Source organism: Bos mutus, chromosome 6, assembly GCF_027580195.1.
Source record: "Bos mutus isolate GX-2022 chromosome 6, NWIPB_WYAK_1.1, whole genome shotgun sequence".
NCBI lineage: Eukaryota > Metazoa > Chordata > Mammalia > Artiodactyla > Bovidae > Bos > Bos mutus.
Window position 1 is genome coordinate 96,834,642 of NC_091622.1, and position 19,122 is coordinate 96,853,763.

The following is a 19,122-nucleotide window of genomic DNA, read 5'->3' on the forward strand; positions in this document are numbered from 1 at the left end:
TGAAGCATAGCAATTAAGAAATAAAACAATGAAAGCAAATTTCTTTTAATGAGAACTCAGAATTAAACTTCAGAGGGACCCAACGTCATACTTCCATTCGGGGACTTGATACAAAAAATTTAGTTTGAACTGATATTAGCAGGTGGCAGGAGCCACCTTCAAATGAATCTTCAATTTGGAAAATACTGCTTCACCACCTGGAGACAAAGAAGAAGAAAAAGAAAACAGCAATCACTCCAGGCAGCTACAACACTTACCAAAATTTACATAAAACTGAGATATCCCTATGTCCCACTATATGTAAATATTGTATAACATTAAATGTGTGATATGTTTTATAAATTAAAGCTGAACAGTAGAGTCCATGAGCTGTAAATCCACATGTGCACCACTGGTTTAAGATGTGATATGCTTTCAAAGGGTTCTTTAAAATTACAAAAAGCTTTTCAAAAAGCATCTACCCAAGAACTCATAAAAAAGGTCAGTCAATTTGGTAAAAGGCATTTTGACCCAAGAGCATCTAATATTTAAACTTATTTTTATTGGATCAGCATATCTCTTGCCCATCGGAAATTATAGAAAAGTTATATACAACTAAAAGAAAAAGTTATCTATTATAATTATAGATATATAGGAAGTTGTCACAACAGGAATTCAGCTCAAGAACTTCTTGCAATTACTGCTACAACGTCTATAAATGGGAAAAGCAAGCATTAAAATAGATTAATAAAATATAAAATTAAGACTGGAAAATCCAGAGACAAGCTGTATCCTTAGAAGAATAAATAGTTAAAATTATTCAGTAAGCTGACGTATTTAACCATTACTGGGCCTGTAAAAAATGCATTAAAATTACATTACAAATAGTTTTTAAAAGCAAAGAAATAAGTGAAGGCAAAGCTTGAAGTATCCATTTTATTTTATAATGCTGATACAGGATGTTGGAAGAGACCATACCACACGGCAGCATTCGAGAGCGTGAGCATCTCGTACCCTGTCCGCATTGAGCGGGCCTGTGAGAATCGTGAAGTCAGCGCGACACAGGGCCTGCAAGGAAGTTCCCGCTGGCGGGTACAAACAAGGTATAATGTCAGAGTTAGTAGGCAATAGTTTTTTGCTGCAATTCCTTAATTTGTACCCATTAGCAGTACTTTACCTGTTAACTTTACTGACTTGTTAATAATAGGACAAAAAAGGCAAAAAGCTTAAAAGCACCTGTGTTACATATCTTGAAAAGTCACTATGTTAAAATATGATAAGCTGTGTGCTGTCACAGCTGGGTGCTGTGAAACTTTAAAATAGTAAACATTATATTAAGTACAATATAGAACATATAAACTACTTTAAGATGATAATAGGACTGTTTTGAGAACGTACCTGTTGGGGAAGTTGCAAATGAATAATTTAGTATGGTTTGTAGCTATTTTGATGGCCGCCTCGCCTGGATACTTTCCCATAGCCACTCTGCTGGTCTAAAGTAAAAACAGGGTTAGAACATCTGCAGTGGTTACACAGTACTAGTAAGAACAGTGTCTAATTTTAAATATAGCAAAAAATTAGGAGTTATCCTCCCAGCATAAAAAATCACCATCTCCAATCATTTAACAAGTATATGTTGAATGCCTACAATGAGAAGCATTCAGGATGAGTTGATTACTTGATTCTTATATAAAATGGAACACAATCCCTTGACCCTTACAGTTTAAAGGTTTAGAGTTTCATAGCAGACTCTTTTACAACCACCAGGTAAAACCGTCTTACAATTTAGAACAGGAGATTCTGTCAACCACAATCAACGTTTCTTATCTCTGCCCTTCTAAGCAAAGGGCTCCAAGCTCACCCAGCCATCTTTGCTGACCTTCTTCTGACTTTAGTTAGCCTATTATTGTGCAGCAGGCCTAGTCACCTAAGAAAGGATATGATTCCAAGAACTGGTCTAACCAAGGAAGAAAAAGAATCACCACTTAAAACAATGCAATCAATGCAACCAGTCTCCTCCAAACAAATCTAAAATTGTTTCCAGTAGAGCCCCTTCCCTGAAAGGCAGAAGTCACCACGAATTAGGAGAGCAACATATCAAGTTGCACAATAAAGTCAGGGCTTCACATGTCTCAATTTCAAGGGTTCTTTTTTGCCCCATCAAGTTCAACAACTGTTTTAACAATTTACACCTGATTATCTTATGGTGAGGATACGATTTGTGGTAACTGGCAACATCCTTCGCTTTTATAGGATTTAAGACACATCATGCCAAGATTATTGGTTGGTCCAAGAACTGACATTTAGAATACCTTGAACTTACAAGACCTGACCTAACCTTAGTTTCTAAAAGCAAGAAAAACCGAAGCCCAGCAAACATATACAGAAACACACATACACCTTACCCTTAGAGCGTGCATGTGCTACAAAAGCTGGGAGAAACAGCAAAAAATGGCTGCAGTTTCAAGTTTCCAGGAATTTGAAACCTGAAGAAGTTTGCACTTGGCAAAGCTACACTAACCTTTCTACCTATCCAAATTTGTACAAAATAAATGTCAAATAGCAGTTAATATAAAAAGTATAGTACTTACTGCTATAATCACCATATCCATAGTAGTTGTTGTAACCAGTGTAGTCATATCCTCCATAACCACCGTAACCTTGGCTGTTATATCCATAGTTGCCATAGCCTTGATTCCAATAGTTACTATATCCCTGGTTCCAGTTTTGACTGGGGCCTGCAGCACATTAATAGGTTCACTAAAGTCAGAAGATCAGCAAAGATCTTTACTTCAGGATAATTAAAAAGTAGAAAAGCTTAAGATAAGAGTAAACTTAGGCTCAAGCTTACCACCACCTCTTCCACGAGCTCTTCCTGCAAATCCTCCTCTCGATCCCCACTGCTGCTGTTGCTGATACTGTTCCTTCGACATAGCTACTTTGATTTCACACTAAAGAGAGAAAAAAGTATGTGATTATACTGACTCAAGGAAAAAAAAATAACCAGAATAGCCAATACTGTCTAAAACATACAGTGGGCTGATTTGATACTTTCCTCAAATCAATTCTTCAAGTAAACCAATCATCAGTACTTGGAGAAATAACACTTCTGACAGATCCAAGAAGTATCTGCTTGAGTATGCTACTATATTCTATTTGTTGGGTCCTCAGAAAATATCTCCTGGTAAAGTCTAGACAAAAATTCACTTAAAAACAAAAAAAATATTCCCCAACTAAAAGCAAAAAGTCAAAGAATGACTGATAAATAAGGAGCCAATAAGACATCTTTAAAGCAGAAGCACACAAACTGAGCCTTTTATAGAAAGTTTACATGATTAACTCTCAACACCACCCAGTATTATCTACAATTGCTTAACTTACTTTACTAAGACCAACATTGTGATATTTCTTTTCCATTATCTTCTTCACTGGTTCCTCTTCCTTAAAGGTAATAAAGCAGAATCCACGCCTCTTATTGGTCTTGTTGTCCATGGGGAGCTCTATGGATTCAACCTGATTATTAAAAAAAAAAAAAAAGTTATAATACCTTAGTTTGCAAGTTTAGTAGGGAAAATAATGCACAGAGAAAACAAGCATTTGGCCCTCAAGCTCTATTCTGCTGTCTCTCCGTTTACTTTACTCTTTTAAAAGAAGTTTTCACATTAGAATATGCACTCCACCTAAAGTCTTTAAAGCTTTTTATAAAAATACAGCTTCCCAGGGCACTGACATATATTACTTAATTCAAGGGTCACAAACTCAAATGCCCACTAAGCACAAGCAAAAGGAAACAATACATTTTTAAAAATTTTGGCCGTGCCATTCAGCATGTGGGATATTAGTCCCCTGACCAAGGATCAAACTCACGCCCTCTGCATGGCAAAAGTGAAGTCTTAACCACTGAACACCAGGAACATCCCAAAACAGTCTATTTTAAGAGAAACAGAATTAAAGTGACTGTTTGGGAGAATATGGGGGAATGGTGAGAACTGCTAAAAACTATAAAGAATATTCGAGCAAAGGTAGAAGCTGCTACACTTAAATCTTAGATGGCTGTAACCATGTAAGAAGGCAATCCCAATGTTGCTTGATCTTACAAATATCGAAGAAAAGGTAAATGCCCAGATTTTTGCGGGAAATATTTCAGCTCTTAAATACTAACAACAAAACAAGCAATATGTCTGTCTGAATCATACCAAGGATGTCTGCCGGCTGTATCTAGGTCTAAAGACTCAAATTTCTCAGCTTTAAATCATTAATTCACAAACAGAATCTAAATCTGTAATTAGCTTCATAAAATCTGCACATATACATGTACTTAACTGAGAAGGCACTCCACCATATTTTTAGTTTATTTCTTTTCTATTCTCAACTGAAGCACTGCCTTGTGTATCTCAGGTAATCCAATCTTGATTTCTTCCTCATTTAGTTTTATTCCTTCTACTAATCCAGTAAATTTCAAAATAGGAACATCTCCTTTAAAGTTTGTGTACATTGTGCCCAGGGACACTGCGCACAACAGCTCCTCAATAAACCAGAACAGGCAATCTTCTAACCTCCAAAGACACTACTGAAACTACTACTAATAAAGTATCTACACCATCCTTATTTCCAAACAAATCACATTATCTGTCCAAACTTCAAAACAATTTTGAGAAATCTATAATGTGACAACTGTATTTATTTCCAAACAAATCACATTATCTGTCCAAACTTCAAAACAATTTTGAGAAATCTATAATGTGACAACTGTATTTATACTAAATTTGACAAAAACAAACAAAAAAAAAAAAACACGGGTCAAAATATTAACACATACCTCACCAAAACCACCAAAGTACTCCCTTATTTTCTCTTCAGGTGTATCTGGAGAAAGGCCACCAACAAAAATTTTTTTAACAGGCTCTTTTGTTTTCATGGCTTTGGCCCTCTTAGGATCAATCACCTTCCCATTCAATTTATGTTCTTTCTGATCCATGACCTAAGGAAATTGAAGTTTTTCATTTGAAAGATGTGTATCTTAACTAAAGTTCAGAGATCATTAACTTACTTAAGAATAACTATAGTTGAATAAATATAGCTAATGCCAGACATACGTTGACCAGCCCACAGTTAAACCGTCCAAATGTAGTGATGTGCCATCTGCTAATATATACTAGTGTTTAAGCCTCAAGGTCAGTTAAGAATGAGAAGGGTTAATCAATAATCCGAAAATCATCATGCCTTTATCTATCAGCTCTATAAGCATGATTGCTACTTCCCTGTAGCCTAAAGACTGAAATGTAAAATGATCCAGTCAAGTTTCCTGCCTACAGATTTCAACATCTCTACTTCTGTAAACATGTCACAGCACATCTTTCCAATCAAGCATCTTTAAAGGCTTTTAAATTTAATCTTAATATAGTAGAGCCTGGCACATGAAGTATTCAGTAAACAATTCTTCAATCTGATTCTTAAAATGTATTGGCAAAAGCCGTTATCTTTTCCTTCATATAAGCAAAGAGGGAAATCACAAACAATGGGCATATTAATTTTATCAAACTATTCACATATTTTATTATTAACTGATGAGAACACATAGCACACTACCTTATCTACACTCTCCGACTCTTTAAATAGCACAAAGCCAAAACCCCTCGATCGCCCTGTGATAGGATCTAACTTCAGAGTGCAGTCTACGACTTCACCAAATTTGGAGAAGTAGTCCTTCAGATCTTTCTTTGTAGTGTCCCAGCTAAGGCCTCCTATAAACATTTTCCTGTAAAGACAAAAAGCAATATTAAAATGCTAAAAAGTTTTTTATTTTGCCTTAAGTATCCACATCAATAATATACTTTCCCCAAACTGCACCAATTTACTGGGCAGTATATTGAAATGTCACTCTTCCTACATAACCACATATCAAGAACACTCTATTACAGTTTTGGAGAGTTTTATCACTACTGCGCCTGCATAATCAATTACAAGATAGTGAGCAAGCAGCAGATTAAGTCTTTTGACTTATGAAAAAGATAAGTGCATCCCCAAGGTAAAAAGAGTGTATACCGTCTTTCTTAAATTACAATACTGCTAATAGCGAAATACAGAATTTCACCTTGAAATTTCTCTTCCAAATCTTTATTAAACTTATAAAAAGGTTATGCAGTTCCCACTAATCACAGCAGCTACCATGTGCTTACACTGAAGTTTCTTTTCTAACAGTTCTCTCATTAATAAAACTCTTAGCACAAAAAAATGAGAAAGTCTCACAATTAAGTTGTAAACCAAGTTTTTGGATGTGCTAAGAATCCTTAATAAAGACAAAAGTAATCACATAAGCAATTTAATGAATAAAAAGAATTATCCAGTGAAGCAAAACCCACTAATTAGCCTAGATGATTTATTTCCAGTAGAACCTCAGTTAACCAGCAATAAGATATTTAAATCTTTAAAATGCTACAAGTGACAAGTGGTAAGTGGAAACCACCAAGACACTTTAAATCCAAACTACAGCCCCCCTCAAAAGAAAATTTAACATGAAATCCTATTTTTATTACAGCAAAAGGTCATAAAGCTCAGATCTGGCGGCTCTGTGAGCCCTATGACTTCTGCCCTCTTTACCCAGTCCCACAAAAGAGCTAACATTACCTCCTATCCTTTGGAGAGACTGAAGATTGTTACTTTAAGGGTAAACTGTCAGAATTTGTTATGTGAGGACTAAAAATCAATTTCAACATGGGAGTAAAACCATGTTTGGTCAACGACTTCTATCTGTAACTACAGATAGGGTCAGAGGTAAGGGCAGGGGGGGAATGTGGTGCTAACTTTCAGCTCTGGAAAGAAATTAAAGCAAGAACATCTCCATCTTGTGGGCCTCTTAGAATTCTGCCACTGAAACCAACTCTTTCAACAAAAGGACAAAGTCTTATCTCTAGAATAAGATCCTGCTTCAGCTTAACCTAAAAATGCCAGATTAACTGAGGTGTTACTGATCTTACTGTTTTATCAGTCTTGTTCTTACTTCCAATGATAAATTTAACACAAAAAAAGTCATTTTTAGGCATACAGTGTGCTTCCCATTTAAGTTAGGTTTTCAACTTGTACCTGTATTCTAGAACTGGACTATTTATATGCTTAACATTCAGAATTCTAATAAAATTTCCACACTCTAAGTAACTTTTATTAACCCTTTTTGTATTCTATAATCAAAGGAGTATAACAAAACACTCATGATGTACAGGTATTTTTTAATGTTTATGGCTAATTCCATGGGGAAAAAGTTGAGGTATTTTCAATGACATTTTCTTTCATATCCAGTGAAATAATATACAGTCCAAGTTACTTAAATTGCTTTAAGCACTTTTATTTTTAACCTACAGATCCAGAGTATGTACCTTCATAGACGAAAGTACATTATCAACATTTACTCTTTCAAGGTGAAGAGGACACTACTATCTTTTTCATGAGAAAGAAACTGACTATAAGGCAATGACCTCTTACTCTGATATTCACGGGATATTCTTGATAGAAACAATTTCAACTATGTTAAAATCCAACTATTAAATTACTACTATTGTGATTATTACAGAAACTTTCCACCAATAATTTAACAGTTTGAAGTTATTTCAACCTGAAGAGAATAATTAAAGAAGCCTTTTTTAAAAAACTGAAATTGAAAGGCAAGAAAATCCTGTGGCTGTCTGGCCTATTCCTCAGATACTGAGACAAAACTAGTTTTGATTTTATTTACCCAAGGCAATATTTTATTTACCCAAGGCAATGTTTTTATTGAGTTGTGTCCTCAATTTAAAATTAATAAAAAATAGTTACAAAGAAATAAAATATAACACCAAGAATGAGGCACATTCTATTATTCACAAACCCCAAACTTCGTCAACATTAGAAATCAGTTTTCTTAAATACTACATAAGCATACTAATTCATCAATTGGTCCATTAAGTGTTCTTTAGAGAAACTCTGCACATTTAATAAGAGTCCTGAAGATCAAAAAATACTTAAATGTGCCTACCTTAAGAGTTAAAAGGTCACTGAAGAGGCTATCCTTCTTAAACTAATAGTCATATCCTATTTATCCAGAACAGCAAATGTCCTAGACAACTGTAACTTATAGATATTCCAGAGAATAATTATTGTTTGTCAAAAAATTAGAGCAAAATATGTAGTAATAAAACTTTAGCCATCCAGCACCTTTAAAGAACAAGCCAGATAGTCCACCTTCCTTCAAGTATTTCCTGTTTCCCTAGTCTCTCAATTGTTTAATGTTCAATTTACTTGGAATGCGCCTAGATGGAATGGCAACCCATTCCAGTACTCTTGCCTGGAGAATCCCATGGACAGAGGAGTCTGGCGAGCTACAGTCCGTGGGGTCCCAAAGAGTCAGACACGACTGAGCAATTAACGCACTACTTGATTTTTTTTCTTTTTCCCCTACAGCATACTGCACATACTCTTCTGCTGTAATCATGATTTAACACTCTGTCAGTCACCACTGACACCTTATGCTACTTGTAGCATGCCTACACTCTTCTGAACTTTTTATTAATGCATTAAATACACCTTATTCCTTGGCTCTAGCTTTCTTAGTTCTAGTTTTCATTTTTGCCAGATTAATCAGCAGCCGCTATTCTAAAATGCTCCCTGCTCCATTATGGGGGAAGTTAGTTGGCACGTGATTTTTTTCTAATTTTTGGTAAAGTAACAGTAAACAGCCTCTGACCAGGAGTTTAACTGGCTCTTTTTGAGATTAACCCATTACCATTTTGGCAGCCCCAAAGCACTCTTCTGCTGCTCTAATAAGGCAGGCTGCTGCACAAAACTGATAACCAGACAGGTGGATATACTACAATGAACATACTGTACCAAATCCACCCCATCTTTACCAAATGTAACATATTAAATCCATCCCGTCTTTATTCAGTAGACATACCAAAATATAACAGATAAAAGTAAGCCTGTTATCTTAATTCTGGATAAATGGGAACTTATTTTAGCGTCTTTATAACATGAGCATTCCCACATCCCGACTCAAATTATGAAATGGTATAAGACATCAATTTAAACTACCTGTATTTTATATTACTATATCTTACTTAAAGCACAATATCTTATCTGTCCAGATTACCTTCGCTGCCTTGAATGCAAAGACTGACTTTCAAGTTACTTACACCCCTGCAATGATACACAAACATTTTACAATGAAGGAGAGCTGGACTTTCATAAAAATCCTGAACAGTCAAGTTAAAACTACAGCACAGGACTTGTTCAAGTAGCAAAATTGGGTCCCTAATACTACAAGTTTAAAATCTGATCCTTACCTGTAAGTGAATCAATAATCCCAATTGAAGTGTAGAACTTCATCTACAGTATCAACGAAGTTTAATTTTTTAATTCTATCTATAAAATTATTTAGCACCCCAGAAGCAATACAGTACACAACTTAAAATACCTACTGAAGAATTAAAATATCCTTGCCTTATAAATACTGACATTATACCATACTATAGTATTAAATGACAAGCATTGCAGATAAGTCTCCAAATGAGACTTGAGGGTGCTTTGTGGGACATTCTCTTCTAGAGGTTAGAGGCAGTGAGCCAAGCTACTTGGGGTTTAAATCCTTCCTTCAGAACTTACTGAACGCTTACCTCGGCTACCTGCAATAAGGATTTAAATGGCACAAAACATGGTCTGACACACTCTAAGTGCTCAATAAAAACAAATTACTATTTAGAAGGGTAGAACACAAACTAAATATTAAAATATTAAATAATTTTTTCATTTATTCAATGACTTGTTTTTAATCTGCATGAGCTAAAGTTTCCAACATTAAAGGTGTATAGGCCAAGATGAGTTTTATACAAATGGATCCTAAAAGATGATTTTTAATGCTGAAGACTTAGCCTCAAAACTTTATATATCCCATATAAAAAATACAGACAGGAAATTAGGTTGTCTGAGACTCTTTAAATAAAATGTAGTTCCAAATTCACACTAATGATTTGTTTGTACTCTACATAAATGCCAGTAACTTTAGTAAGGAAGAATTTCTAAATATAAAAAGCAATATGTAAGCAACAGTACTGGCTGGTGGAAGCTGTTTCTTCCCATCTAAGAACTTTATTTTCAATACTACTGAGGCCTCTAGGTTTAAACACTCCAAACTCAATAGTATTTTTTATATAAAGATACTTCCCCTAACAAGGCTTTACTGTCAAATACCCTATTCAAAGTAATACATCATTACTTTGAATATCATTCATTACACTTCTTTCCAATTTTGGAAAAGGGCAAAGAAAGTTCTCTTTTAAAACTTCCCAACAACTTGCAATCTTCCATATGTAGTTTCATAACAAATTCTGACAGTTTAAAAACTACAACAGAATGTCAAACTGATAATACATTTCAAGTATGTAACATGACTGGCTAAGTACTGTCACCTTTTAGAGTAATGTCACTCAAGCATAAACACTAATCCTTATTTAAATAAAATTTCTGGTATTTTATCATTATGTCTTTACAATCCTAAAATATTAAACATTATTGCTAGTAAGGACTCTTACCAGTAGATAAAAAAATGAGTATTTATTTTTCCTTATGAAATACAGATTTAGTTTAAAATTAAGTCAGCAGTTACCTAAAACAGGGAGGGGTTCATTTTTTGCAACTAGATATCACATGGTATCATTTTAGAATCTGCATTAAAAAAAAATACCCCTGGAAATGGCTTGACAAACTTTTAGTAAGTCAATAAAAAAAAAATTCTTCTAAGAGCTAATGTATCAGATCTTATTTCTTCATACTTTGAATGAACCTAAATGACTAAAAAGGACAACTGAGTTGAAATCTAATAGCTAATAAACATGAGAATTTTTAAACAAACTTTAAATGTTTAACCCAAAATTTCCCCTTTTCATTTCATTCCCAAGCAAGAATGACATCTTGTATTTTTGCTTTTAAAATAAACTCTCAATCAACTTTGTAAGATAAACACTGTTCTACCTAGAGGTTAAGATTCTGGTTAACTGAGATTACTACACGTTCACAATTCTTTATCAACACTAAACTCATCAAATGATTTTCACCTTTCTCCATGGAACTTCAGAATCTTGCAATGCTTTAAAATCACATTACTTTTTAATAATGTAAGGGGGAAAATATTTAAGATTCATTCCATGACATTGTCTGTTGATTCTTTTCGAGTATACTGGCTGACAATTTCATCTCTTTCTCATGAGACTTGGGGTAGGGAGACAGAGCTGGGTTTCCCGGCTGTTTGGGCTTTGTGATAGCTTCAAGTCTAGATAAGCAGGAGCTTACAGAACATGACCCAATGCTTAAAACTATCACCTTGATTATTGGCCAAACACTGCCAGTAATATGAGTCTCCCAATCCACCCCCAAAGAGTCTTAAATGTCTAGCTCCAATGTATAATATAATACTCCAGAAACTAAAACATGCTTACCTTTACTCCACAGGAGTAAACCACTGGCAGTATCAACTATTAAGGCACAGGATAAATACACACAAGCTATGAAAGCAGGCTATGTAGTCAATCTTCCTGTGGTGAGCAGTGTTTCCATCAAACAGATCAGCAAACCAAGTAACAAACATGTTATATTACCTGAGACCACACTGTTGGAAGTGAAGTAACAGAAACAGATTCCACGCTTCCAGCATCCAGTTCAGTGCCCTATCTACTAAAACGTTGAAGCAGAACTAAAGTCAAATGAAACTTCAACTAACAAAGGTTGTTTCATCACTCCATTTGTGAACCTGCACACACTCAAGGTGCAATTTTAATTCGAATACGGGAAAAAATTAATTCTATTCCTTTTTAAATGCTTTCAAGCTAAAACTAATCACCCTCAATATTGGCCATGAAATCACACACAATGTTAAATTCAAAACTCTTATTAGGGCACCCTTACAGATGACAGAGTACCCTGGTAATGTTAAAAAAAAAAAACAAAACAGAAAAACTCACAGTAAACATACACTTAATTTATAAAAGGGGCTACAAGTATATTCATCTCAAAAAGCAACACTTAAAAACTGATATTCAATGATATTCTCCAATTCCAAACCCAAAAGGTCAGGTGATTTTAGTATCCTGTATATTGAAGAAAAAACATGAAACGAAGAGAATTGAGTACTCCTTCCTTACATGTTCATCATCTTAAGATCTGGGGGCATCCATTTCTGCAATTTTAGCCCTGGAAGCTGTCAAAGGTTCCAAAGAATGCTAAAATTCAGTCTACTCAGGGTCTCAACTTTATAGTAAATCCAACATACTAAATCAAAGGCCAGTCAATCTGGCGTGAGACTATTTTATCTAAAAGTAACTGTTCTTCTACAAAGCAATGTTCAAGATGCCCCAGAAGCACCAGGATATAGAGTATAATCTCAAATATTTAAAACAAAAACTTGTTAGGTAGACCCATTTCTTAAAAATTAGATGGGTGACAACCTATAGCACATTTAATTTACAATATTCTCAAACAGGAAGAATCATATTTAAATTTATACACTAACAGTTACAGTACTATATCAATCAACCTATTACTAGGAAATTATTGCTGTACTTTGGCTGATAGACAAAAGGGTTATTCTGCTTGTGTAATCCAATGAAGGTTAAGTCAATGCACCTACCCTGTAAAACTGTCTGAAGGTTAACATAGTATTATTACAGCTCCCCATGAATCATTAGAATGTAAAAACTTTGTCTCCAGGTAGCTTGCTATACATGGAATGCATTATTTTAGCAGACACTAAGTGATTTTAGAGTATCTAAAAGGATTGTGGCCTTATAGAGGAGGAGTAAGTCCACACCAAAACGGGAAATCCCAGTGTAGTAGCTTCTAAGTAAAAACTTGGAATGTGAAAGTTGGAAAAATTAAAATGAGGTGAACTCAGGAAGGCATTTTACTATAGAAATACCCTAAACGTCCACAGTAAATTGTGGAAACCCTTTATTCCACTAGAGGTTTAACAAGCATGTCCTCCTCAAAATGCCTGTTTATTCTTGTATTAAAAATAAACACTTCAGTCTACAATTTAAAATACTTTTAAGATGAAATTGTAATCACTTTAGTCTCATTAGAATCGTAAAAACACACACACAAAAAGATATGTTTAAGAAATTAAATTTAGATAATTTTGTCTCTATTAACCACTATTTCACTATTACGAAACTTTTCCCCAGTTTTCCTCAAATTGGGACACAGAGAACAGCACATAGGGTGGCAAGTGCAAACACCAAAAAGATTAGAAATTTTGAGGGATTTTTTTGTTGTTGTTTAAAAAACAGTATGTGTAAAGCACGAGGCTAACTGATGAGACAGTAATTTAAGTCAAATTATTAGACTTTAAAAATGAAAATATTTGTTAAAACCTAAAATTGTTAGCTGTAAATATTCAATTGTTCAATTTTCCTGAGAGATCACTCAAAAAACTTGCAAAGTTATATAGTATTAGGTAACAGAACACAAAAATTATCGCAAAGTCAAAGAAATAACCAACCTTTATACCTAAGTGTATGGTCCTTTCAAATTACTGAAAATAACTGCTTACATAAGATGAAATAAGTAATGGAGCAGTCAAATACAGTTGTAATTTATACTTAGTTTGCCACTATTGCCTAGAAATGAAATTCAACTATCAAAGGGCCAAACAGATTAATTTCCATCAAAAAACTTTTATTCAGTATGTCAAACTTCATCTCCAATATAAAACTGGACAGATTTCAGTGAAAGAAAATAACAGTAATAAGCTCCTGTAAGATTTAAATGTTATCCCAACTGGGTTCTTAGAATGTAGTCTCTACAGCTGTAAGTCAACTACCTGCAATTTACCTGCCCTCTAAACACCAGTGGTAGTAAATACAAACTCTTAGAAAACTCAAATATAACCTAAAGGCTGAAATAGTGACATCTGGAGGAAGGGAGGGATAAAAAGAACAATAATCTACCAGACTTCCAAAAAGTCATGCAATTGTGAATACATGTAAACCAACTGTAATTAACATTCCAGCCAAATCACACTGAACATCTAAAAGTCTGATTTAAGCTGTAGTGGAAAGCCACATCAATATGATCTAACATTAATGTGCAATTCTTTTTAAAGTTGTGTTTACAAATATGTTTGGAGATTTTTAAAAAAACTTCATTTTTGCATACATATACACAATACTACTTTAAAAATGGTTTTGACATCTCCAGAATACTTCAGTATAACATGCAATATATTTTAAACACACAATACTTCGTATCAGATAACCTTCACACATAGCATTAAAGTTAGAATTACAAGGAAATTTTGTCTTAACAAAATCAAATCAACTTTCAATTTACTTTTTCTTGCTCACATAGAAAACATCATTACTAATTATATTAAGCATTAATTGGCCAAACCACAAATACATGCATTACCACAGACCAAAAACCATGTAATGGCATCAATTTTGCCCAAAGATCACACACATGCCTAAAAGGTTTTATATCCCAGGTACAAAATATCCTACTGTACTAAAGTCTAGAATTTCCTGGGAATCAATGGGCAACTAACCAATTCAAAGCCTCCACATGTTATGACTACTGAAACCTTTATAATACAGAAATAAAATGTAAAAGTTTTACCATTCTTCCCGCTGTGCCGTCGCTGCTTCAGAGTGTCGTGGGGAGGAGTTTGAATGGCTAGGGAATTAACAACCGGTACAGCAACCAATCAAAATTCTAGTTTTAGTGTTTGACATGTTAGGGTTAAAAACTTTAATTTATTTACACTCTAGTTCAATAGTAGATTAACTACAAAGGCAGCTGCTTTGTGATTTGAAAATTCAGAACAGAAAGCCTGCCCCAAACAGTAAGTTAAACAATTAATCATTTGGCTGCCTCTGTCCAAAGAACAGAATTCAGAAAAAAACCAAAACGTTAAAGGCTTAAATTTCCAAACATTTAACATATCCCTTTCTTAAACTAAGTCGTACATAATTCAAGATAAATGAAGTTTCCCCATCCCACCTCTACTCTCCCAAAGCCAGCAATCAGCAAAACAGCCCCACACAAGTCTGCCTCGGCTGAGAATATTAAATCCTGTATCCAAAGGGCTTATCTCTCCCGCTGCAAAGCTTGTGCTTTTTCCCAATAAAGGACACCGTGTTTTCTAATATTGGGTTAAAGCGACATTTTACTGTTTTTACCTTCTACCAACACCTTTCTCCTTGTTACAGCGGAAAAAAGTTCACAGACACACCCCCCCCCCCGCCCCAACTACAAAAATTAATGGAAGCGATAACCCAAGATGAGTGATCAGTAACGGGAATAAGAAAACTCAAGCAAGAACCTCGATTTAGTCCCTCCTGCTAACTCCTGTATTATGCTCCCGGCTCCCAAATGCTGCGTTCTAATAAATACTATGCAGCTTTAAGTAATACACACAACGTATTCCAAATGGAGAAAACAACTTACTACTTAAAAACCTGCAAAAAAAAAAAAAAAAGCCATAGCACAATACAGGATTTGTTCGTTTTATGAAAGAAGGCTGGTGGGCCTCCTTTAACTTAAGCGGGTGAGAGCGGGAAGGAGAAATCAAGAGAGACCAAAAAAAGGATTCCGGGCACAGGGTGGGTTGTAAAAACTGAAAACCGCCCAGAAGAAGTAAGGTAAGCGTACTATCTGTATCCACAGTCGGGGAATCCAATAGCCGAGGGCGCGAAAAAGGTGCGCGGTTAGAATAACTCTGCGGGTGGGGGAAGGGCAGTTCGCAAGCCAGAGGTAGAAGAGCTCCAGTCAAGCGCAGGCCCGCCGACCAGGAACTTCAGGAAAGCCCTGGCAGCAAAACCAACGTACCAACAGGCGATCGGGCAATTTCACCGGGCCCACTGGGTTCCGTAAAGCTGAAAAGTAGGGACTGTGTGAGCAAGCCGTTGGGCGATGGTGAATAGAGGAAAAAGGCGAAGGTCGAGGCGAAACTTACTCAAAATACTAAGAAAAAAACAAAATACATTCGGCCTGAAGCCGAGACGGGAAAAGAGGAAAGCTGGACAGCCTACACATTCCCCGAAGCATGTGTTTTGTAAAAGCATCGTCTCGGGATGCTGCAGTGAGAAGCACCCAATAACCCTTAGGTGTCCAGGCATACAAGCTTTTCTGATTGCGTTTTTTATACCCAGGACTTTTAAGAAAACTGGGCAGCGAGAAGACACCGGGACTAGAAAAAAGGTTACCCCCTCGACAGGCGGGAAAAAATTCCGGCGGCTAAGTCAGTGGGAGGAGACCCGAGGCGAGGGAGGGAAGGAGGGCGGGCCGGGGAGCAGCATGGTGACGGCTAAAGGTGGAAACGTGTGTGATGGGGGAGGGGGCGATTAGCAGGCTGGGGGGAGAAGGAAATGAAAGCCCCGGGGAGACCAGCGTAGAAAAGGGGAGGACAGTGCAAAGAGGCTGCACGGGCGCCTGGAGGGCGGGCGGAGAGCGGGAACGAGGCCTAATGGCGGGGGGGTAGGGAGGGGGAGGGGGGATAGTTGGGCCTGACTATCCCGGGCCGCCCCTTACTCACCCTTCATCCTCCTCGTTCTTACTGGCATCGATCTTCGCCCCCTCCGACTCGGCGCTGCTCCCTTCGGTGCCGCCGGCCGCGGTTCCGCCCCCGGTCCCGGCTCCACTTCCCGCCGCCGCCGCTGCCCCCTGCGCCGCCGCCACCATGGCTCCCTCCTGCTCGCCCGCCGAGCCGCCTACCGCCGTTGTTGCCGCCGCCGCCGCCCCGTCCCCGCCGAACTGCTCCTCCGACATGGTGCTACTGCCTCCGCCGCCGCCGAGACTACACCCTCCGCTGCCGCGAACCGAAACTAGCAGCAAAGTAATCCCCGCCGCTGCCGCCGCGCGCCCGCTCTACCGCGCGAAGCACACAACAAGGCAGAGAAGGCGCGCGTGGCTGCAAAGGCTCCCGCGCCTCTCCCTGGCCTGCCCCCCTCGCCTCCCACTCTCGCGCGGCGCGCACTCCCGCTCTCGCCCGCTGCACTAAAAAAGAAAAAGCAGCGGCGGCCGCTCTTGCCTCCTCCTCGCTTTAATGGCGCCGCCGCGGACCACCTAAAATGGCCGACGGAAGAACGGCGCGTCCCGGTCACGTGACGCGCGAGCGCGCCCTTTGCACCTCCCCCGCCCCCTTTACCGCTAGTTCTCTCCTTCCTCCCCCTTCCTCTTCGGTCCCGCCCTCTCGCTCCCTTTTATACCTTCCTCGCACGCGCAGCGCCGCACAGCGTGGGGGCCTTTAAAAGGAACCGGAAATGGCGTTCGATAAGACGGCCGCGCGGGGACCATCGAGAACAAGGAGCGCTGTTTCGAAGGCGCGGCTAGAGGGGCCCCTTCCTCCACCCCCGCTTTTCCGAGGGTTCCTGGTCGGCTCTCCCAGCAGCCCCTCCCGCACAGCCCAGCTGCGGGCGGGAGGCGAGGCGTCGGGCCGGGGTGTGGTAGCACCTCCCGGAAGGCGGTTTTGCCCTGTGCGCTTGCAGAGTTGGAGTGGGGGAGGGGAGGCGCGCTGCCGGCGGCTCCCTGGGATGTCAGCGGTTCCCTCCAGGAAAGGGAGTCGGCCCAGAGGTCTTGACCCTGTCCCGCGGGCTCCTGGGGACGCCTAGCTTGGGGTGGCCTGAGCGAGGCGCCCCGGCTGGCCGCGCGCGGCCACGGACTGCGGCAGCTCGTCCGGCCGCCGTAGTCGCTGGCGACCGGGTGACATTTTGAGGGGTCCCCGGCTGCCCCTGCTTCCCAACCCGTGACGGGCCGGCTGAGGTTGTTGACGATCAGGGCTGCTTTCCTTTTAAGATGTACTTTCCAAATAAGATAACTTGCTTGCCTGCTTTTCTCCTGAAATTTTTCTCCAGAAGAAGTAGGTAACTTACGTATCTTAAGGAACGGGGTGGTTTTGCTTTGCTGTCGTTGAGGATCCTGAAACCTACCACGATTCTTTGAAAATGCTAGGAGTTGGGAAGTGTGTTAAATCAACCAAGGGTTCATTTAATGTTAATGCCTGTGTGCTATAGAGAGTACATAAATGATGTGAGTCATCTTTACAAGGTTTCTCGGTCTGTTGTGGACTAGAGGAGTTTTTTTGTTGTTGTTAAACACCGCTCGGAGTGTTACGCAGGGTAACAGTCAAGTTCTTTAATAGACCTATTCGAAATCCCAAGCGCCTTGACTGGAAGCTGGTTTATTCGGGCTTTGGGATTTGCAGCTTCTTGCAATTACATCTAGAAGTATACGAAGACTTTAGGTACTTTAGTCAACAAGTGATTATTTGCATGTTTAGCGTGTGCCTAGGCACTGGAGAAACGAAGACTAGTTGTGAAGTATAGCTAAGAACTCTGAAGAGTTTAAATATTTGTTTTCCACTTTGTAATTAAATGAATTCGTATTAACACCATCCAAAACTCAAAGAAAGACTAAAAAGTCTTTTTTTTTTTTTTTCTTAATAAGTTAGGAGAAATAGCGTTACAGAATAATTAAAACCCAAGACTACGGATCAATTTCTGAAAACGTCTTAAAAATATAATCTTACTGAACTGTATTAAGTCAATCATACCCAGGCAATGCCAAGAATGTGCATCTTTGATCAAGTGGTAGTGACTTCAGGTCTGTCTCCACCTGTCAAAATAGTAGCCAAGGGACTTCGCTGGTGGTTCAGTGGTTAAGACTGCATTCCCACTGCCGCGGGTGGTGGGGGAGGTGGTGTGGAATTAAATTCCTGGTCAGGGAGCTAAAATCCCAGATGCACAGCTGTATGGGCCAAAAAAATAAAAGTAGCCAAGAAGAAAGTGAGTATTGTGTTCAAACCAAATATTCCAATTTAGAGATGACTAAGAAGATCATCTAAAGGGGGTGTCTTTTGAATCTCTTCTGTCTAAAGGGAGGATTCTTTTGCTCTTCAGACAGCTTTTCGCGTGCCTGCCTTTTAGTAAAAGACTCCCAAAAGGTTTATTTTAATTCACACATAGCCCTGTAGCTTCTGGACTTCTTGGTGGTTTACTTGCTAAGTGCTGTCTGACTCTTGTGATCCCATGGACTTGTAGACCGCCAGGCTCCTTTGTCCATGGGATTCTCCAGGCAAGAATACTGGAGTGGGTAGCCATTTCCTTCTCTAGGAGTTCTTGGAGTTTA

At 38.4% G+C, this 19,122-nt stretch overlaps 1 protein-coding gene across 6 annotated transcripts; it reads right to left on the reverse strand.

Moving 5' to 3' along the window:
• Positions 1-29: 29 nt before the first annotated feature.
• HNRNPD (heterogeneous nuclear ribonucleoprotein D) lies at positions 30-17,035 on the reverse strand. 6 transcript variants are annotated; one of them, XR_011464532.1, is made up of 10 exons: positions 16,532-17,035; positions 14,614-14,670; positions 5,569-5,737; positions 4,799-4,960; positions 3,361-3,492; positions 2,831-2,930; positions 2,571-2,717; positions 1,378-1,472; positions 958-1,064; positions 30-197 (listed from the first exon to the last, which is right to left on the reverse strand). XR_011464532.1 is itself a non-coding variant. In XM_070372575.1 (9 exons), the coding sequence occupies exons 1-8, from the start codon at positions 16,762-16,764 to the stop codon at positions 1,405-1,407; spliced, it is 1,068 nt and encodes a 355-aa protein (XP_070228676.1). In that variant the 5' UTR covers positions 16,765-17,035; the 3' UTR covers positions 30-197; positions 1,378-1,404. The 6 variants fall into 6 exon arrangements, 4 of the variants coding, with proteins under 4 accessions (XP_070228676.1, XP_070228677.1, XP_070228679.1 ...); XR_011464533.1 differs by lacking the exon at positions 2,571-2,717; XM_070372575.1 differs by lacking the exon at positions 958-1,064.
• Between the last annotated feature and the right edge of the window lie 2,087 nt (positions 17,036-19,122).

Bases quoted from the DNA above. Each gene is read 5' to 3' on its own strand.
- HNRNPD (XM_070372575.1), bottom strand. From the start codon at position 16,764: ATGTCGGAGGAGCAGTTCGGCGGGGACGGGGCGGCGGCGGCGGCAACA. The intron at 14,671-16,531 runs GTGAGTAAGGGG...TTAATTCCCTAG, and splicing joins AAGAACGAGGAGGATGAAGG to CCATTCAAACTCCTCCCCAC. The intron at 4,961-5,568 runs GTAGTGTGCTAT...CAATTTCCTTAG, and splicing joins AGTCGGAGAGTGTAGATAAG to GTCATGGATCAGAAAGAACA.